Genomic DNA, 22,219 nt, shown 5'->3' with positions numbered 1-22,219 from the left:
CAGTAAAAACATAATAGGGGAAAAAGAAAGGGGGGAAAACCAATTTAAAATACAGGTTAAAATGCAATTTAAGACGCAGCCTCATTTTAAAATAGCTGATAAATCAAGACCATAAGGGGAGGGAAACATAAGGGTCAGACTGAGTCCAGACCAAAGGCCAGGCGGAACAGGTCCATCTTGCAGGCCCTGCGGAAAGATGTCAAGTCCCGCAGGGCCCTAGTCTCTTGGGACAGAGCGTTCCACCACGTCGGGGGCAGTGCTGAAAAGGCCCTGGTCCTAGTTGAGACCAGTCTAACCACCTTGCGACTTGGGACCTCCAAAATGTTGTTATTTGTGGACCTTAAGGTCCTCCGCGGGGCATACCTGGAGAGGTGGTCTCATAGGTACGAGGGTCCTAGGCTGCATAGGGCTTTAAAGGTCAAAACCAGCACCTTCAAGCTGACCCGGGACTCAACCGGGAGCCAGTGCAGTTCGTAAAGCTTCCTACTGCGCCCTCGGCTTCTGGCTCTCATGCTGGTTCCCAGGAGTGGCGTCGAGGGTCCCGAGCCCCCAGACAACCCTTGGTGCAAATTGGATCAGCCCCCACGACTGCCCCTCGAGTTCAATTGCAAACATTTCCCAATGCAGAGTTAAGCCGTGGATGGCTTTAAAAGAGAATAGACAAGTTCCTGCAGGAGGAGAGGGCTATGGATGGCTGCAGTTGGAGGCGGTGATGCTTCTGAATGCCAGTTGCTGGAAACCACAGGGCTCTTGTGTTCGAATCCTGCTCGCTGGCTTCCCAATGGGGCACTTGCTTGGCACTGTGAGAACAGGATCCTGGACTACAGTCTGTTCCCAGCAATGTGGGATTTTCTTCCCATCAATTGTGCTAATTTTAATAGGTTGGCTATTAGATTTGAACTTGCACCTTTCACCTTCAGGCTTGGTCTGATCCTGGCTTTGGGGCTGAGGGAGCCCAGGCAGGACCAGCTGCTTGGATACACACACACACACACACACACACACACACGTGTTTGGGTCATGCCAGAGGCAGAGAGTGTTGAGCTGCAGGTGGAGGGGGTGTCTGCCCCTGTGCCCACCACAACTGGACAGCCCCCCCTCCAATTCCTCAACTCAGCTATGAAGCAGCCCAGTAGGACTGTGAGACTCTTCCAGGGAAGGGGGACACTGGAATCTGTTGTCTGTCTAGCTCAGTAAAGTATGCTCTGACTGGCAGCAGTGGCTTTTGGGGGTTTCAGGCAGGGGGCGTTCCCAGCCCAACCTGGTGGGGCTGCTGGGGACTGAGGCTGGGACCTCCTGAGGCTCTATGCCTACCTGCCAGCTCTAGCAGCGAGGAGCTGCTGGTTGCCCTTGAGATGCCCCCTCTGTACCTCCTGCTACATGACCCTTCCTGGCCCCAGATTTAGGCATCAAACACTCCACTTTCTGCTCCGCCCCTTCCTCCGGTTAGTTGGTTCTGGTGAGTATGAGGAACAGGGCCTTCTCGGTGGTGGGGCCTGGACGATGGAATAGCTTCCTGCAGAGAACTTTAGCACTCCTTTTTCGGCTGCAATCCTAGGCACATTTCCCTTGGAACAAACCCCACAGTGAAAGCTGCAAATAGCTGCAATTGGACTAGATGTCCCTTGGGGTCCCATCCAGGGGTACAATTCTAGTTCTAAGTAGCAAGCTATTTAAACTCAACTATTTGAGCACAAGCCTCTCTCTATCCTGGCAAAAGTGGTACTGAGAAGCAGTGTGGTGTAGTGGTTAGAGTAGGGTAGTCAACCTTTCTATACCTACCGCCCACTAATGCATCTTTCTTGATGGTAACATTTCCTTACCGCCCACCAGTGCTGAATGGAAGGATTCAGCTTGTGCCTTGGAAACCCTGCCGCCCGCCTAGAATCCTGAAACGCCCACTAGTGGGCGGTAGGGACCAGGTGGACAACCCCTGGGTTAGAGGGTCAGACTGGGAGAGAGCAGGGTTCAAATTCTGCCCCCTTGCCCTGGGTCATATGAAGCTCGCTGGTCATCTTGGGTCCTGCCTTCTCTCAGGCTACCCCCACCTCAGAGGGTTGTCGTTGTGGGGATTAAAAGGGGAGTGAGAGAACCACGAGCTCCTCGGAGGAAAAGGTGAAATATAAGCGCAATAAATAAATAAATAAATAAATCCATCCATCCGAGGGATGGGTGTGTCTGCCCCCTTCCCAACCTCAAGAATTGGCCTCGCCCTCTCCGGAGCCTCTTCCTGGCGCATCTCGTGGCAGTGAGTTCCGCAGGCGAAGAGCGTGCTTGGTGACGTAGACCTTCGCCCCAACAGCATCTCTCCTCCTCGCGCGCCCCTTCTCTCTTTTTCTCCGCGGAGAAAGGAGGCGCTAGGACCGCGCCGCCCCGCGCTCGCCGCCGCCGCCGCCCGCCGGAGCCTCCGCACCCTCGGCGGGAGCAGCATCCGCGCCCCGGACAGGCGGGCAGGCAGGCAGGCGGACAGGCAGGCAGCCACTTGTGGCGGAGCGGCGCCCAGCCCCAACCCGGCCCGGCCCGCGGCCATGAGCCGCCGCTTCACGGTCACCGCCGGCGAGGAGCCGCGCCCGGGCACCGCGGCAGCAACCGGAGGCGGCGACGGAGGAGGCGCAGAAGCCCCCCCGCCGCTGGGCAGCAACAGCGGGCAAGGTAAGGGCGCGCCGCCGCCGACCCCGCGAAAAAACCGAGGGAGGATGGAGGAGGGGGGGGTTGCTTCTGCCCCCCCCAAGGGCTAGTGCCCCCCCCCGGCCAGGCGGGTCAAGTTGGGGAGGGGGCCAGGTCGGGCCAGGCCAGGTGCCCTCCCCTAAAGCCCAAGGCGGGAGGAAGAAGAGCGGGGACAGCCGCCGCTTATGCCCTCCCCGTCTCGAGGGCTGGTGCGCCCCCCGCCAGGGCGGGCTAAGTTGGGGAGGGGGAGGGGAAAGTGGGGGGGGCTGGGCCAGGTCAGGTGCTTCTCTCCACCCACCCCGGTCCGCCTCTGGACTGGACCCCGGGAGGGAGGGAGGGAGGCGCGCCTTGTGGGTCGCCCGTCGAGCGAGGCTTTGGCGCCCCGAGGCAGCGGCTTCTCCATCCATCTCGCCTGGCTTTGTCTCCGAGAGGGGAGAGGGGGCTGCTGCCTCCGCCGCCGCCGCCGCCATGCCCCACCGGGCGTTTTCCCGGAGCCGCGCGGCGAGGACGCGGCCGGCACGCCCCCCTGGCCGAGCCCGGCAGCCCGACGGGGCGGGCGGCGGAGGCTCCGGGTGCCCGTAGCGGCCGCCAGAGATTGGAGAGGCTCCGGGACGCGGGGGCTGCAGGGACCCCCTCACGGGTGGGTGGGCGGATTGCTGCTGCCCCCTCCCCCGGGAGTCCCCGCCAACCGACCCCCCCCCCGCCGCCGCTCCCCTGCGCGCCGCGCTGGCTGGCCCGTCCCGGCTGCGCTTCCGGCTCCCGTTACCGGCGCGCATCGATCGTGGAAATCCAAGCCTGGCAGCCGCTTCAGCACTTCCCCGCCTCGACCTTCTCTCCCCCAGGAAAGGGCAAGTGGCTGCTTGGCTGGCGGGCGAGGCGGAGGGAGGCGCGCGCTGGCACCCGGGCGCGGTTGGAAGGGCACCCCAGGGTCATCTAGTCCAACCCCCTGGAATGCAGGGGTGAAGTTGGGGAAGGCGGAGGACCTGGGGGTTCCTTCCTAGAATAGGTGCGGTGATGGTGTCCACCAAGGCCCTGTCTAGCCAGCTCAGGCCTTTGACGGGGAGTGCACTCTGCACCTGCTCAGAGAGGTGTTGTGTGTGTCCTGGCTGTTGGTGTTGTAGGACCAAGAACATACTGGGGTTGGGCTCTCTTGTTGTGGAGGGGTGTGAGCTGCAATTTACCCACCCTCATCTCCCCCACCTGTGCTATTCTGGGATGGCTGGGAGGGGGACTCCTGCAACGGGTTTCAGGGCTGCTGCTGGAGGAAGCAGGACGCAGAATACCTGGGACATACTCAGGTATTAATCTCAGGGTCGTGGTTGGGGAAAGGTTCCTACATTGCAGGGGGTTGGACTAGATGACCCTCGGGGTCCCTTCCAACTCCACGATCCTATGATTCTAACAAGCAGCACCTGCCTGGAGGAGGCCCTTGGCTGCTCAGGGAGCTCTGGACCCCACCAAGAAGCTCCAAAGTCTTTAGTGAGGTTTCTTATTGAAGTTTACATTCTATTCCTGAGGAGCTAGGCGTCATACTTTGGCCCCGCGACAACCCTATGAGGTAGGAAAGACAGAGAGGGGGCGACTTTTCCAGTGCCCCTTATGGCAAAGGCTCCCTTTGAACTCAGATTTCCTACAGCGAGAGACCAGTGCTCCGCCCACAGCACCACGCTGCCTCTCTTCAGCAGCATCCTTTGTTGACAAATTCCCCTCTTCTCCTCAGCTGGCGGGCAGGTAATTGAGTTTCTGCCGCTGAGCTATAGATCTCAGCTAGCCACCTAGCACCTGGAGGCGAAGTTTGAAATCTTAAAAAAAGGGGGTGACCAGAGGTCTTGCAAAGGGTCTCTCTGCTTTTAAGCGATCAGCTCTGCTTTAGCAAAGTATATTCTGATTCCATCACAAGCCTTGTTCTTGCAAAGAGTCACAGAAAGCGATTGTGAAGGCAAAATTGGTCAGAGCAAAGGCAAGTTGGGGGTATCCGACTGCGGGTCATGAGGGCAAGGAGGCGGTTTGGGGCATCTGCTGCCCTAAAGTGTGAGGCTGGCCTTTAGCCGAGATGGCTTCAGAACAGCCTTTGCCAACTGGGTGCCCACTGCCCACCCAGATGTTGGGGTGTGGGATGCCGGGACTCCTGGGAGATGTAGTCTGAAACATCTGGGGGGAAACTAGGTGTGTGAAGGCAGCCTCTGAGCATCAGAAGAGACCTGCAGTTGCGGGATCGGGTCCCTAAGGCCACAATTTAAGGAGGATATGGAGAATTTGGAAGGTGTGCAGAGGAGGGTGACCAAGATGATCGAGGGTCCGGGAACTAAGCCTTACGAGGAGCGGTTGAAGGAGCTGAGGATGTTCAGCCTGGATAGGAGGAGATATGAGAGCCATCTTCCAATATCTCAAGGATAGTCACATGGAAGAGGGAACAAGCTTGTTTTCTGCTGCTCCAGAGGGCAGGACTCGAACCAGTGGCTTCAAGTTACAAGGAAGGAGATTCTGCTTGAACATATGGAAAAAACATTTTGAGGGTAAGAGCTGTTCAGTGGTGGGACAGACTCTCTCAGAAGGTGGTGGACTCTCTTTCCCTGCAGGTTTTTAAGAAAAGGGCAGATGGCCAACGGGCAGGGATTCTCCAGCTGTGATTCCTGCATTACAGGGGGTTGGACTAAATGACCCTCAGGGTCCCTTCCAACTCTATAGTCCTGTGATTTTATGAAAGGAGGGCTAGGCAAATTCATGGAGGAGGAGGAGGAGGGGGCTATCAAGAGCTACTAGCCAGGATGACTCTGCTCTGTCCTCCACAGCTGGCAGCAGTGATGCTTCAGGACAATGGTCACTGGTTTCCCCTCATGGGCATCTGGGTGGTCATTGTGAGAACATGTGTGGGGTCCCTCTAGACTGGGGGGTGGGTTTTTTGTTTTATTCTGGTGTGTTCTGCAACATTGGTGCCACAATGGTGCTTTGTGGTGTACAGTCATACCTCGGGTTGAAGTAACTTCGGGATAAGTATTTTCGGGTTGCGCGCTGCGGCGACCTGGAAGTAACGGAGCATGCTACTTCTGGGTTTCGCCGCTCACACATGCGCAGATGCTCAAAATGACGTCATGCACATGCAGGGAAGCGGCGAATCGCGACCCACAGACGTGGGTTGCGTTTGCTTCTGGATGCGGACGGGGCTCCGGAATGGATCCCGTTTGCATCCAGAGGTACCAACGTATCTAAACCAGGGTTAAGCAACCTAAGGCCTGGGGGCCGGATCTGGCCCAATCGCCTTCTAAATCCGGCCTACGGACGGCCCAGGAATCAGCGTGTTTTTACATGAGTAGAATGTGTCCTTTTATTTAAAATGCATCTCTGAGTTATTTGTGGGGCATAGGAATTTGTTCATTCCCCCCCCAAATATAGTCCTGCCCCCCACAAGGTCTGAGGGACAGTAGACCGTCCCCCTGCTGAAAAAGTTTGTTGACCCCTGATCTAAACCGTCCAGACGTCATTCGTCTTTTTAGTAATTGTTCTGCAAAGCTTCCCCATTATTCCAGCCTTCTTGACACCTGGAGGGGCAGATGTGTGCTCTAGCACAACAGAAACAGGACCGCCCCCCCTTTCCCTGAACACTTCCAGTATGAAAACTTTCGGCGTTTCAGAAGGAAGCTACGGATTAGAGATGAAGGAGTATCACCCCCCCACAAAACATTTGTGGCGCTATTGAAAAGGAGTTGTGTATCACTGCCCTAATGCTACCATGAGCAGAAATAAAATAGCACTAATTATCATAGAAGCATAGAGTTGCAAGGAACCCTCAGTGGTCATCTAGTCCAGCTCCCTGCCATGCAGGAATCTCAACTAAAGCATCCCTGACAGATGACCATCCAACCTCTCCTAAAAAATCTCCCAAGGAAGTAGAGTCCACCTTCTCCTGAGGGAGACAGTTCCACTGTCCAAAGTTCTTCCTAGTTTCTTGTAACTTTCAGAAAGTTCAACCCCTTTCTTGTAACTTGAAGCCACTGGTTCAGGTCCTACCCTCAGAGCTGGGGAAAACAGGCCTGCTCCCTCTTCCATGTGACAGACTCACAGATATTTGAAGATGGCTATCATATCGCCTCTGAGTCTCCGCTTTTCCAGGCTAAACATACCCACCTCCTTCAACTGTTCCTCATCAGGCCTTGTTTCCAGACCTTGGATCATCTTGGCTTCCCCTTTTGGCACACCTTCCAGTTTTCAACATCCTTCTTAAATTGTGGTGCCCAGAATTGGACACAGTACTCCAGGTGTGGTCATAGAATCATAGAATCATAGAGTTGGAAGAGACCACAAGGGCCATCGAGTCCAACCCCCTGCCAAGCAGGAAACACCATCAGAGCACTCCTGACATATGGTTGTCAAGCCTCTGCTTAAAGACCTCCAAAGAAGGAGACTCCACCACACTCCTTGGCAGCAAATTCCACTGTCAAACAGCTCTTACTGTCAGGAAGTTCTTCCTAATGTTCAGGTGGAATCTTCTTTCTTGTAGTTTGGATCCATTGCTCCGTGTCCGCTTCTCTGGAGCAGCAGAAAACAACCTTTCTCCCTCCTCTATGTGACATCCTTTTCTATATTTGAACATGGCTATCATATCACCCCTTAACCTCCTCTTCTCCAGGCTAAACATGCCCAGCTCCCTTAGCCGTTCCTCATAAGGCATCGTTTCCAGGCCTTTGACCATTTTGGTTGCCCTCCTCTGGACACGTTCCAGTTTGTCAGTGTCCTTCTTGAACTGTGGTGCCCAGAACTGGACACAGTACTCCAGGTGAGGTCTGACCAGAGCAGAATACAGTGGCACTATTACTTCCCTTGATCTAGATGCAATACTCCTATTGATGAGGCCCAGAATTGCATTGGCTTTTTTAGCTGCCACGTGACACTGTTGGCTCATGTCAAGTTTGTGGTCAACCAAGACTCCTAGATCCTTTTCACATGTACTGCTCTCAAGCCAGGTGTCACCCATCTTGTATTTGTGCCTCTCATTTTTTTTGCCCAAGTGCAATACTTTACATTTCTCCCTGTTAAAATTCATCTTGTTTGTTTTGGCCCAGTTCTCTAATCTGTCAAGGTCGTTTTGAAGTGTGATCCTGTCCTCTGGGGTGTTAGCCACCCCTCCCAGTTTGGTGTCATCTGCAAATTTGATCAGGATGCCCTTGAGTCCATCATCCAAGTCGTTGATAAAGATGTTGAATAAGACCGGGCCCAAGACAGAACCCTGTGGCACCCCACTAGTCACTCTTCTCCAGGATGAAGAGGAACCATTGATGAGCACCCTTTGGGTTCAGTCAGTCAGCCAGTTACAAATCCACTGAGTGGTAGCATAGTCAAGACGGCATTTTACCAGCTTCTTTACAAGAATATTATGGGGCACTTTGTCAAATGCCTTGCTGAAATCAAGGTAGGCTACATCCACTGCGTTCCCTTCATCTACCAGGCTTGTAATTCTGTCAAAAAACGAGATCAGGTTAGTCTGACATGACTTATTTTTCAGAAATCCATGCTGACTATTGGTGATCACAGCATTCCTTTCTAGGTGCTCACAGACTGTTTGCTTAATGATCTGCTCCAGAATCTTCCCTGGTCTGAGGAAGGCAGTATAGAGTGGTGCTATTACTTCCCTTGATCTGGACACTAGACTTCTGTTGACGAAGCACAGAATAGCATTAGCTTTTTTGCTGCTGCATTACACAGTTGTGTTAGGCTTGTGGTCTACTAAGATCCTTTTTACATGTACAGTGGTACCTCGGGTTAAGAACTTAATTCATTCTGGAGGTCCGTTCTTAACCTGAAACTGTTCTTAACCTGAGGTACCACTTTAGCTAATGAGGCCTCCCACTGCCGCTACGCCACTTCCACACGATTTCTGTTCTCATCCTGAAGCAAAGTTCTTAACCTCTGGGTTAGCGGAGTCTGAAACCTGAAGCGTCTGTAAACCAAGGTACCACTGTACTGCTATCAAGCCAGGTGCCCCCCCCCCATCTTATATTTGTGCATCTGGTTCTTCCTGCCTAAATGCAGAACCCGACACTGGTCCCTAATTGGTGTGGTAGTGCAGCCCTTCCTAGCTTTGGAACACCTGAAATTTGAAAGAAAAACCTCAGTCTTGACTGAATCCTGAACAGGTGGACTCAAACTTGCTTGGGTATCCTAGTTCAGCTGCTACACTTCTTCTGCCGTTTCTGTGATGCTATTAAATAGCTGACTTATCTGTTCCAGGAGGGAGGGCCTGGCTCCACTGATGGGGCTGGAGTGCCTTTGAAGGTTATCTCCAGGCCCCTCCCTCCCTCCCTCGCTTGGCCCTTATCTCCCCATGAGCTGAATTTAGCAACTGGCTTCATGCCTTGCAGCCGGCTGTGTGATGGAGAGGATGCCCCATTGAATGACTTGGCTAGGATCAGGGTTCCAGTTACTGCCTTTCTCCAGATGTTGCAATCCTGAGATAAAGAGAAGATGGAAGCAGAGAGTTTTCCCCCTGACACAGAGGTATGGGGAGAATGCGGTGGGGATCGTGGATGTGCATTTACCTTTCATCTCTCACCCCCCCCCCCCAAGTGTGAAACTATGAGACACAGACTTTTGATTTCAGCACAGAGATGGGTCTCTCCCTTCCAGTCCTCTCTCTCTGTGTGAAAGCAAGTGAGGTGGGGAGGGGCTGTAATTTTGTGGTAGAGCATCTACTTCCCATGGGGAAGGTCTCAGGTTCAAGACCCCTGCCTGATACTCTCAGGGCCTGCTGCCAGCCAGTGCTGGAAATGTGGGTTAGGTGGTCCAATGGCCTGACTCAGTGTAAGGCAACCAAGTTCTACAGGAGCTTCAAGGAAAATATTTAAGATACTTCTCTTAAGTGACATTTTGCTTTTCCCAGTCACAAACCTAACATCCAGAGATCTCCATGTGGTTACAAAACACACGTTGTTGTTTAGTCGTTTAGTCGTGTCCGACTCTTCGTGACCCCCTGGACCAGAGCACGCCAGGCACTCCTGTCTTCCACTGCCTCCCGCAGTTTGGCCAAACTCATGCTGGTAGCTTCGAGAACAATGTCCCACCATCTCGTCCTCTGTCGTCCCCTTCTCCTTGCGCCCTCCATCTTTCCCAACATCAGGGTCTTTTCCAGGGAGTCTTCTCTTCTCCTGAGGTGGCCAAAGTCTTGGAGCCTCAGCTTCAGGATCTGTCCTTCCAGTGAGCACTCAGGGCTGATTTCCTTCAGAATGGAGAGGTTTGATCTTCTTGCAGTCCTTGGGACTCTCAAGAGTCTCCTCCAGCACCAGAATTCAAAGGCATCCATTCTTCGGCCATCAGCCTTCTTTATGGTCCAGCTCTCACTTCCATACATGACTACTGGGAAAACCAGAGCTTTGACTATACGGACCTTTGTTGGCAAAACACACCTGGAGCCTGGCTAATTTCTAATATTGAGCAGGACCCAAATCCTACTATGACCTCTCTGCTTTTCCTCTTGCATTGTGATAAGGAAAAATCCTGGTGTGCAGATTTACTCCGCTGCCCAGCTTGTCCGGGTGCCACTCCCCACAGTTGTCTCTGGTCAGCAAAAGAAGGAGCCTCCAGCCAAATTAGAAGAAGCCAACAGTAGTCAGCTGACCTGATCTTTATTTGTTCTTGCAACAAGGTTCAAACACACAAAGAGTAGGAACCCTGAGCATGGGGTCATGTGAACTTTTAAGACCTCTCCCCATTTACCATAATGCATTTTCCAACAGCATCATCGATACATCACAAATACGGTATGTCACAAAGTGGGATAGTTTGGCATGTAGAAACATGAGCCCATCCCCCACCCCTGTCAATCACCCCACTTCCAGACACCTTTTAACTACCCTCTTACCAAAAGAACAATAAAAGTCTTTACACATCCCCCCCCTCCTGCAAGCCTTTCCTGTACTTCTCCTTTGAAAGTATCAGGATTCAATCCACCATCCCGATGGGCTTCTGTCTGGAGTAAGTGCTGCCCTTGATCGCCTCCTGCCTCCTATTGTGTGGCTAAGTTCACACCTTGTGGAGGGGGAAGGAGTATGTGACCTTATGCTTAAGGGATTATGGAGTCAGGGGGAGCCCTGGATTCCCCTCTTCCAGAGGAGTCATTAGCCCTTGGAACCAAGAAAATCCGTCAAACAGTAGAATTTTGGCAATTATTTGATTCTATATTGGATAGTCAGAGGAAACAATACGATTCATGGTATCCACTTTGCTTCAATTTTATAGACTGCTTTTCTGAGCCTCTTTGCTGTTGCGTATGTATGTATGGTGCCTGTGTCAACGGTCATTGTCCTGGCCTTAGTTACAGGCTGTGGTGGGGACTTGGGGTTTGGGATTCGTTTAACTCCCCCCCCCCCCAATTCCTGGTTTTAACAATTGGCAGGAGATATGAGGCAGGATTGATTAAAGGGTATCTACCTTCCCAAGGTACTGGGTAACCAGTTTTCCTTTGACTCACCTTTGTGTAAAAACCATGGCAGTGCTGATAGATCACAGTAGATCCCACCGTAGAATGACTTCTGAGCTTGGCGTTTGTTGCTGCTGGTTAGGAATGACTTTTCCATTGACTAGGCCCCCCCTTTATGAATGACATTAAGAATTGTGTCAAAAATCAAGTGGAAGTAAAAACCAGCAAACAAACAAAAAATACGCAGGGGGGAATCCTACTAAGTTCTCCTTAAAGGGACCCCTGTCCGTTAGGTCCAGTCGCGGACAACTCTGGGGTTGCGGCGCTCATCTCGCTCTATAGGCTGAGGGAGCTGATGTTTGTCCGCAGTTTTTCTGGGTCATGTGGCCAGCATGACTAAGCCGCTTCTGGCGAACCAGAGCAGTGCACAGAAATGCCGTTTACCTTCCCGCCAGAGCGGTACCTATTTATCTACTTGCACTTTTATGTGCTTTTGAACTGCTAGGTTGGCAGGACAAATTCTCCTTAGCTACCAGAATTCTAAGGGATGCAGGTGGCGCTGTGGGTTGAACCACAGAGCCTAGGGCTTGCCGATCAGAAGGTCGGCAGTTCAAATCCCCGCGACGGGGTGAGCTCCTGTTGCTCGGTCCCTGCTCCTGCCAACCTAGAAGTTTGAAAGCACGTCCAAGTGCAAGTAGATAAATAGGTACCGCTCTGGCGGGAAGGTAAACGGCGTTTCCGTGCGCTGCTCTGGTTCGCCAGAAGCGGCTTAGTCATGCTGGCCACATGACCCGGAAGGTGTACGCCGGCTGCCTCGGCCAGTAAAGTGAGATTAGCACTGCAACCCCAGAGTTGGCCACGACTGGACCTAATGGTCAGGGGTCCCTTTACCCCTTTACCAGAATTCTACCTCCCAAGGAAGTGAGGAAGTGAGGCTGGCTCCCTCTAGTGGCAGCAAGTCCACACTCACTGCAAGTACTTGCCATGTTGTCTTCATCTCCAGAAAACGAATGGTCTAAATGTCTTATGGGTCTACTTGGAGCAGACGTAAGACTGGATACAGCCCATGAGATTTGCTTTTCTCATAGCTGCTTGCCCAAATGATGAGGGCACCTGAAAGGCACATTTTCAGCAGCCCTGCAAGACTCTTGCAGGAAGGAGAGCCAAGAGCCTTTAGCCCCATGAAGACTCAGCCTTTCCTCTGTTGTGGCCTCCTTGGGGGTGGCTTCTTCCTCCACCTCTGCCCTCTGCAGAACTAGGACCCTGAGGTATCCCTGCAGGCTTGTAATATCTTCATATTTATTTACACAGTTATTTCCAGACTGCTCTTCATACAAAATATCAGGGTGTTGCAAAGGGAGATCCACAAATGCAGAAAGAAAAAAAAATCACAGCAACAATACAGAAGAATCATAAAAAGGACGGGCTCATCTAAAAAGTTTATAAACTGCTGAATAGGCCTATCAGCGTAAAAAAAGTCATTAAGAGATGCCTGGAAATTAGGAGCAAGGATGTTTCTGCTTAGTATCTTAATTGCTAACACTTTATAATATATTTGCTCTTCTTAGGTTTGTTTTTGCCCTATTGTTTTTTTGTAGGTGGCTGGGGAAACCCAGCCAGATGGGTGGGATCTAAAGAATAAAAGTATTATTATTATTATTATTATTATTATTATTATTATTAGCCTTAACTATTTGTTTATTATGGGAATGAGAGATATAAATATTAAACTGTCACTCAGCCTCCTGCCCCAGTCCTGTACCTACTGCTTCCTCCTCTCTTTCCTTTGGAACAACTTCTGCTTGGCAGGGAGGGCAAAGAGGTCCAAACAGGTGGCATTTCATTCCTTGTGGAGGAATGCCGGGCACGGAGCTCCCTCTAGTGGCCAAAGGTTTTGTCTGTGTTTTGCAAAGGTTGCCTCACGACAGCCGTTTCTCTGACTGTGATTTGTATAGCGGTGCAGATAGAAAAATTCTTCATGCTTTTGAACTGCTAGGTTGGCAGGAGCAGGGACCGAGCAACGGGAGCTCACCCCATCGCGGGGATTTGAACCGCCGACTTTCTGATCCGCAAGTCCTAGGCTCTGTGGTTTAACAGATACCTGGGCCCAAAATACCTGGTGCACGATGCACCTCTTGGGAAAGGTGCCACCCAGGCATGTTGTGCCACCAAATGTCTAGCATGGCGAGCAATGAATGAAAGAGCAGGCCTCTGCCTCTGAGGTGGACCTCTTGCAGAAGTGCATACAGTGGTACCTCAGGTTAAGTATTTAATTTGTTCTGGAGGTCCGTTCTTAACCTGAAGCTGTTCTTAACCTGAAACACCACTTTAGCTAATGGGGCCTCCTGCTGCTGCCGCGCCACCAGAGCACAATTTCTGTTCTCATCCTGAAGCAAAGTTCTTAACTTATTTCTGGGTTAGCGGAGTCTGTAACCTGAAGCGTATGTAACCTGAGGTACCACTGTAGTCCACACTTGACATGATGGTGCGCAGGGGGGGTTGGGAGGGATTGAATATCTGTTCCAAAGGACCAGTGGTTGCATGAGAAAGTTGGCACTTATGTGAACATGGGACGGACAAAACAAAAGACGACCTTAGAAATTACGAGATCTCGGAGCTGAGATATTTTCCCTCTCCCATTGCCAGCTTCCCCCTCCATAAGGGCGCAGTGCCCTGAGGGCTGAGTCTGGCTGTGATAGAGATGCCCATGGCAGGAATCTCCCAGCAGCCTGCGCAATAAATAGACTCAGCTATGTGCAAATGGCATCTATATATCACACTAATTCGAGTGTAGAATTTTTACACCGACAAAATCCCTTGTAAGCGACGGCTCCCTGACAGAAAGTCCCTTTCAGCTGTGCGTCTTTCTTGGGTTCACACGACTGACTGGCGGTCTCTAATTCCTTCGGGAAAATTCTTTATCAGATTCCAGCTTGAATCATTAATAAGTGCCAGCCCTCAATAAGTACCAGGCAGCTGAACGATGGGGGCAGTTCTTCAAACCCGCCATTTCTTTCCTTACAATAGGTTGCTTCCCAATGACATTTTTAATGCTGGGGTTGAATGTGTTTGGAAAATGTTCATGTTCCTGGTGTTTTGCATGGTCAGCCTCACTTCTGAGCTCAATCCTACCAATAGTAATAATAATAATAATAATAATAATAATAATAATAATAATAATAATTTATTTGTACCCTTCCCATCTGACTGGGTTTCCCCAGCCACTCTGGGCAGCTTCCAACAAAGATTAAAAATACATCAAAATGCCACACATTAAAAACTTCTCTGAACTTTCATGAGAGTCCACGGTGAGAAAGGGAGACAAGCTTTACTCTCTCCACGTTCCCCATCATTTATAAACATCTACCCTGTCCTCTATGACTCCCCTTTTCTCCACCCTAAAAAGTCCCCCAAAGTCCTTTCCTCACAGGGGAACCTCTCCACCCCCTTGATCTCTTCTGCTTGCTCTCTTCTGAACCATTTCCAGCTCTGCTATATCCTTTTTGAGGTGAGTCAACAAGAAAGTCTGCACAGTATTTCAAAGGTGGCTGCACCACAGATTTGTATAAAGCCATTATGATATCTGCAGTTTTTATTTTCAATTCCTTGCCTAATGATCGGTAGAACGTGCCTTTTCCCCAGCGGCTACACGTGAACCCAGCATCTCCATCGCGCTTTGCACTGCCACCAAAAAGTCTTGTTCCTGACAGTCACCTCCAGTTCAGACCCCATTTGCCTCCCTGTGGAACAAAACATTCTGCCCCAGTGTACACCATCACTTTATATTCCTGTATATTGAACCGTGTTTGCCATTCTGCTGCCCTGTGAAGGAAGGTCACGGCATATGGGACTGTCTAGTTTAGAGAAAAGGTGACCCAGAGGCGACGTGACATTTCCTTGTGCCTGGCATGGAGAAAGCGCATAAAGAAAAGTTTTCCTCCCTTTCCCATTACACTAGAAGCCCTAGATGTCCAATAAAGCTGAATATTGGAAGACCCAGGCTGGATTTATATATATAAAAAAATCCTTCGTGCAGCACATTGCTAACCCATGGAACTCCCTCCCACAGGAGGCAGTGACAACCACTAATTGGACGGCTTTTAAAACAGATTAGGCAAATTCATGGAGGAGGAGAGGGCTCGTGTTTGAATCCTGCTTGCTGGTTCCCCACAGGCAACCGTTTGGCCTCTGTGAGAACAGGATGCTGGACTAGATGGGCCACTGGCCGGATCCAGGAGGGTCTTGCTGTCTTCTTATGATCCCTCCCTCCTAGGCACTCAGTCCTAAGGAACGGTGTTTTCTCTGCTGTTCTCACCAGAGGCAGCTTCGTCCCTCCTCCTCCTGGCCCCAATTCCCTGTTGCTCAAATTCAGGCACCTTTGGACGCCTGATGACTAAGCAGCAGGTGCTTCGCTCGATCTGGAGATGAATCAAGCCTTCGCTGTCCCTGTGCAATCCTCGCAAGATCTGGAGGAGGCTGGGATTCTCCTTGCCCACCCGGTGGCTGAGTTGGCTGCAACCTGGTTTATCTACTTATGCCAGCTAAGGAAGAGCCCTGCTGGGACAAATTAAGCCAGCCTGAGGTATGCTGGTGTAAATGGCAAAAAAGGGGCTGTGTCAGGGCTAAGGGGAGGGACAGAATGGCGCAGCATCCTGCCCTCTACATTCCCTGGTCCTGCCCACAGAGCTTGCCAGAAATGCAGGTGCCATGAAAATCAGCTCCGCAGGAGTCAGTGGAATGGCAGGACGGGAAGGCTTGCCCTGCCCCCAGCAGCCGCTGGCCAGGAGCATAGAATCCTAGAGCTGTAGAGTGGGAAGGTACCCTCAAAGGTCATCCAGCCCAACCCCCTGCAGTGCAGGAATCACAGCTAAGGAATCCCTGGCAGCTGGTCTTGCAGCAGATCAGATGCCGCTGAACTGGTCTGTCTGCCTGGTTAGGATTCCTCTGCCTCTTGGCTGACTGGTGGGCTGGGGCAATTGCCACCTGTAAGAACTGAAGGCACCCTGGGTGGTTTTTTGATCTGGATTCTTATGATTTCTTCTGGAGTTTTCTTGTGATGCGGCAAGGGGGCGGGGGGAAGGCTAAGATGGCTTTTTGAAAATGAATGACTTTTTTAAAATAAAAAAGTGGTTTGTCCCCTTTAAGAAAAGTCAGTGTATTTGAAAAGTGAAATAGAATAATCAAATGCCTCGCCCTTCCACTAGTACGTATCTCAAAAAGGCACGAATGCCGAGGTTCTGCGCATGTGCAAATGTGTCTGATGAATTGATTGATCTTGAGACAAAGGCTGGTGGGGAGACGTCAATTAAAGCTGACTTATCGTTGGTTAGTTAACCTAGATCTCATTTCCCCTCATTTGCTTTGACACTCAGAGCAGCTCAGGGAAGCCCTGAGGAATGGATTTGGCGCGGCTGCTTCTCTGTATGGGGAGCCCAGGAGATGCGGGTTCCAGACAGGTGTGGCTGCTGCTCCCAGAGACCAGGGCAGGTAGCAGGTGTCTCCCTTGCTGCTGCTCTGGGGGGAGCCGGTGGAAGTCCTTTCTGCCACTTGGGGAGGGGCAGGAAGCCTGGCCTGGATCACCTGGGGAACCAAAGTGTCCCCCCCCCCATGTGTGTGATGCTGCAATATCTCCTTCAGAAAGAGAAAGGCATTTGCCTCCTTCCTCATAACACACACAAGCTTTGACATGAAAGAGGTTTATTAGAGGCTCCCAGTATGTTTCCGAGCACAATTCAAAGTGTTGGTGCTTGAAAGCCCTAAATGGCCTCAGTCCAGTATATCTGAAGGAGCATCTCCACCCCCATCGTTCTGCCCGGACACTGAGGTCCAGCTCCGAGGGCCTTCTGGCGGTTCCCTCCCTGCGAGAAGCCAAGTTACAGGGAACCAGGCAGAGGGCCTTCTCGGTACTGGCGCCTGCCCTGTGGAACGCCCTCCCACCAGATGTCAAAGAGAAGAACAACTACCAGACTTTTAGAAGACATCTGAAGGCAGCCCTGTTTAGGGAAGCTTTTAATGTTTAACAGACCACTGTATTTTAATATTTTGTTGGGAGCTGCCCAGAGTGGCTGGGGAAACTCAGCCAGATGGGCGGGGTATAAATAATAAATTCTATTCTATTCTTTTCTACTGGATTATGCATGGCAGGGAGAAAGAGGCTAGACAGGAGCTTGATCCTTGCTTTCTCAGAACGCTAGAATTAATGGGCATCCGACGAAGCTGAATGCTGGAAGATGCAGGCTGGAGAAAAGAAAGTCCTTCTTCATGCAGGACAGTTAAACTGTGGAACCCCCTCCCACAGGGAGAGCCACCAACTTGGATGGCTTTACAAGAGGATGAAGCAAATGCCTGGAGGACCAGAGGGTTACAAATAAGTTACTAGCCACTGCTGGGGACAGCGATGCTTCTGAGTATCAGTTGCTGGAAACTTCAGGAAGGGAGCAGACAGGGCTCTGGTGCTTGGATCCTGCTTGTGGGTTTCCCATGGGGGCATCCGGGTGGCCCCTGTGAGAAGAGGAGTCTGGACTGGCTTGATCCAGGAGGCTCCCTTTGTGCTCTTAAGGAAGTCAGATTATCGTCCACCAGGGCCAGGGCCTTCTCAGTGATGGCTCCGACCTGGTGGAATGCTCTGTCCCAGGAGACCAGGGCCCTGCAGGATTTAACTTCCTTCCTTCTCTGTAAGACAGAGCTATTCTGCCTGGCCTTTAATTTGAATTCAGCCTGATCCCTCCCTCTCCCCTTTCTGTGAAGGTTCCCCACTCTGGGATCCCACAGCTAATTCTCCCCTGGTCTCCTCACTGGCCCAGATAGGACTAACTTAGCCAGCTAGGCCTGGTGATCATCTAATGTTTATTGGATTGGATTAAATTCCCCCCTAAATTGATTTTTGAATTTTGTATTTATTGTTATTCACATTTTATACTGTATTTTATGCTGTTTTTTGTTGCATTAATTGTTTAAATTTGTTGTTAGCCCTGTTCCCAGTTTTCTGAACCTGGAAGGGCGGGGTATAAATATATAAATATTATTATTATTATTATTATTAGAGTCTCAGACTGGGGCCTGACTGCATGGGTCTTGTTGCAAGGGAGGCATTTTTGGGGGGCTGCCAGTGTACTAGCCATGCACAATTGGGGGTGGGGGTCCCCCCTAGGGTTCCCTTGCACAGTTGCAGAGAAAAGTGGGTTGTGTCTCCCAGATCCCTCTGGATCTAGGCGCCTGTGCCCATTCGGAACCAGCAGCACCCCCCGGCATTGCTGGGGGTTGGACTAGATGGCCTTGGGGTTCCCTTGCAGCTCTGATTCCGTGACCAGAGCAGGTTGCTCTCTGCCAGCTCAGGCCATTTGAAAGCGGATGAGATGAATTTGTGATGGAGGAGGAGGAGACAAGCAGTGCTTGCAAGTCGCAGTGGTGAGAAGCGACCTTCCAGATGAGAGGCAGCCTGATGGGCAGCAGCTGTTGGGAGGGCTCTGGTCTCCAGGCCTGGCTTGGGGGTCTCTGTGGTTGATCGTGGGCTGCCAAAATGTGAGTGCGGCTGCTGCTGTTAGGAGAGGGCTGGGTTTTTTTTTAGCTTTTCAAATGTGTATTGTAGGATGGAGACAGATCTGGGTTACAGCTAGGCTTTTTGTTTTTTGTTTGTGCTTCCTGAGATATAGAATCAACTGTTTCTCCTTCCCATCAGCACTCAATTCCTGGGCAGACTTGAAACCTAGGTAAAAGGGGTAAAGGGATCCCTAACCATTAGGTCCAGTCACGGACGACTCCGGGGTTGCGGCGCTCATCTCACTTTATTGGCCGAGGGAGCCGGCGTACAGCTTCCGGGTCATGTGGCCAGCAGGACTAAGCCGCTTCTGGCGAACCAGAGCAGCGCACAGAAACGCCGTTTACCTTCCTGCCGGAGTGGTACCTATTTATCTACTTGCACTTTGACGTGCTTTTGAACTGCTAGGTTGGCAGGAGCAGGGACCGAGCAACGGGAGCTCATCCCATCGTGGGGATTCGAACCGCCGACCTTCTGATCGGCAAGTCCTAGGCTCAGTGGTTTAACCCACAGCACCAATGGCATCCCACTTGAAACCTACATAGCCCCTAATAGCCTTGTTTGAATAGCTGCCCCCCCATGTAACTTTCTCATGTTAAAGACTCTTGCCAGGTGGAAGGGATGGGGGAACACGGCCTCCCCACAGCCGTTACAAAACAAATGCGCTCTTCCCCCAAAGGTCAACTCGTCCAACCCGCCCCCCCCCGCCAGAATCACAGCTAATGTATTTGCTCTTCTTCATTTAACCTGAATAACTTGAAACCTCCTGTGTTATTTTCTGACATTTCGATTGGCCCAATAAACGAGCATTGCCATGATACAGGTTTGGGGATTTTCCTGATGGGAGACTGCAGCTCCCTTCACATTTTGTGTGGCTTGGGGAGGGCGATGGTTTGTAGGGTCCCTGGAATTTTCAAGAACAGGAGTCCTTGTGGCGAAGGACTGCTCTCCTGATGCCCTCAGGCAATCTAGAATGTGTGGACGTCCAAAGAGTGCTGGAACACTCTGGACGGAGGAAAGAAAGTCCTTTTCCACACAGCGCATCGTTAAACTGTGGAACTCCCTTCCGCAGGAGGTTGCCAACCTGACTGGCTTTCAAAGAAGTTTAGAGGAATTTGTGGAGGAGGAGAGAGGGGGCTGTTGATGTCTAGAAGAGGGAAGGGGCCTCTTGCGCTCGGATCCTGCCTGCTGAATTCCCACAGGCATCCGGCTGGCCATTGTGAGTACAGATGCTGGATGGGCCATTGGCCTGATCCAGACTTTATAGCTCCTCCCAGGTTTCATGCTCTCCTGAATCCTGACCCCATCTCCACCCCCTGACCTGCAGCGCCAGCAAAGTGCTCCCTCTGAGTCCACACGCTGCGTCTTCCTTCCCCGTGATGCTTTTTGGAGCGCCTGCGGCCCCAGAGGCTGAACTCAGCGCACTGCACTTAGCCGTGCACAGAATTAGTGCTGCTTGGTTTGGGGCTGGGTGGAGATGCTCCAGACCTAACTCTCTCTCCCTCCCTCTCTCACTCTCTCTCTCTTCAAAATTTTTTATTCATTTTATAACACAAACAGAAAAGAAAAACAGAAAAGACAAACAATACAAACAAATTCTTGTCATATCCTTATTTTCCTAAACATTGTTAAGTGGGCTTCCCCAAGTCCCCCCTATCTGATTTTCATTTTACTTCATCTTTAGCAGTTTACATATACAGTGGTACCTCGGGTTACATACACTTCAGGTAACATACGCTTCAGGTAACATATGCTTCAGGTTACACACTCCGCTAACCCAGAAGTAGTGCTTCAGGTTAAGAACTTTGCTTCAGGATGAGAACAGATATCGTGCTCCGGCGGCGCGGCAGCAGCAGGAGGCCCCATTAGCTAGAGTGGTGCTTCAGGTTAAGAACAGTTTCAGGTTAATAACGGACCTCTGGAACGAATTAAGTACTTAACCTGAGGTACCACTGTATCATAATTTCTAACCATCTCCCCCCCCCCCACATTTACTTTAACCATAAAAAACTTCACATTTTATCACTTATAAAACACACTATCTTCTACTTCTAACCCTACCGCCTATATCTACTTCCAAAGCTATTCTTAGATTTAAATATTAACATTTTTTCAAATGTTCCTTAAACTTCTTCCAGTCTTCTTCCACTGTCTCTTCTCTCTGGTCTCGGAGTCTCCCGGTCAGTTCGGGAAGTTCCATGTAGTCCATCATCTTCATCTCCTTAACTCTCTGCGGAGTGGACTCGGGTCTGCGTGCCCAGGCAGATCTTCCCTCCCTCTTTCAACTTGAAGCTGGACCAAAGAGACCCACAGCAGCCCACTCTGCCCTCCATGCTGGCCTGGAATCGGGAGACTGGAAGGGACCCCCAGAGGCATCTAGTCCACCCCCATGCAATGCAGGGGTTGAGATACTGAAGCCCAGGGCTCCCCATCGCCACCCCCTGAGAAGAGGGCTTTGCGAGGCTCTGACGGGGGGGCAGAAGCAGCCCCCAGGCTTTGCCGAAGCCCCCTTCTCACCTTGGACCCGGCTTTGCTGGGACCCTCCCTCAACACCTGCCTCCTTCCTTCCTGGGACCCCCCTCCCCTCCCACGCACAGTTAGGGGGCGTCTGCCTGGGGGCTGAGGCTCGCGGGGGAAGAGCGGGAGGCAGCCGCGTGCCCCACTTCTCCCCGCCCCCTCCCTGCCCGGGGGAGACTCCGAGATCCGACGCGTTTCTTAAAATAAACCCTGAATTAGATCGCCACTCGGAGCGGCACAGTTGCCATGGCAACGCCAGTCTTGGCTGAGCGGCGGCAGCAGGATCTGGAGGGGCACCCGGGTGGCAGATGCTGCCACAGGACAGGTCCAGGGGCCCCCGACCCACCTCATTCCCTGCCACCCACCTCCTCGGGGGACCCTGCCGGCTCGTGTGAGCGCCCCTCTGGGTGGGCTTTGGGAGACTGGGGTCCTCCGAGTGCCTCCTGCTGCCATTCACAAGCGGAGCCCTGAGGCACCTGGGATGATGGAGGAGGCATGGAAAGGGTGTCTTAAGAGCCCCAGGGCCATCTGGTCCAGCCTCCTGGTCTCACAGGGGCCAAGCAGATGCCTCTTGCAGGAAACCCGCACGCAGGATCCGAGCGCAAGAACAACTCTCTCTTCCTGCAATTCCCAGAGCGGAGGCACCCTGGCCAGGGGCCATCAATAGGCCTCTCCTCCTCCTCCTCCGTGAATTTGTCCATGAATCTGCCTCCTGTGGGAGTGAGTTCCACAGTCTAACTGTGGGGCGCAGTGCGTGCGAGTGTGAGGAACCCAGACACGCAGGCCAAGGGGCATTTCCCCCCCCCCCCGCCTTGAATGCCAACCCACAGCTGCTCCAGCGGCTGTAGCTTGACATTTCTGGACCACAGTATAGATCAGTGCTGCTGTGTGTATCCCTCTGCCGTCTCCACGGCAACCAGCTGCTTAAGGAGGCCCTCTAGTTTCCATGGCAACCATGCTGCCTGTCTTTCCTCTCTTCTTCTGCTTGATGGATTTCACAAGCTTTATTTTGGGGAGAGGAGGAGGAGGAGGAGGCAAAGGAGAGCTTTAAGTCCAGGAGGTGTGTGTGTGTGGGGGGTCTGTTTGGG

At 51.9% G+C, this 22,219-nt stretch overlaps 1 protein-coding gene across 1 annotated transcript in view; it reads left to right on the top strand.

Moving 5' to 3' along the window:
- The first annotated feature begins 2,513 nt into the window (after window positions 1–2,513).
- SLC12A5 (solute carrier family 12 member 5) overlaps window positions 2,514–22,219 on the top strand; it is a 90,555-nt gene continuing 70,849 nt past the window's right edge. Inside the window, exon 1 of the mRNA XM_081011219.1 lies at window positions 2,514–2,652. Coding sequence (XP_080867345.1) covers window positions 2,529–2,652 — 124 coding nt within the window. The 5' untranslated portion in view covers window positions 2,514–2,528. The remainder of the gene's footprint in view (window positions 2,653–22,219) is intronic.

The sequence above is a fragment of the Podarcis pityusensis genome, assembly GCF_964106645.2.
Source record: "Podarcis pityusensis genome assembly, chromosome: 6".
Taxonomy (NCBI): domain Eukaryota; kingdom Metazoa; phylum Chordata; class Lepidosauria; order Squamata; family Lacertidae; genus Podarcis; species Podarcis pityusensis.
The sequence above is the reverse complement of the archived record's forward strand: the minus strand, read 5'-3'. Positions and strand labels throughout refer to the sequence as shown.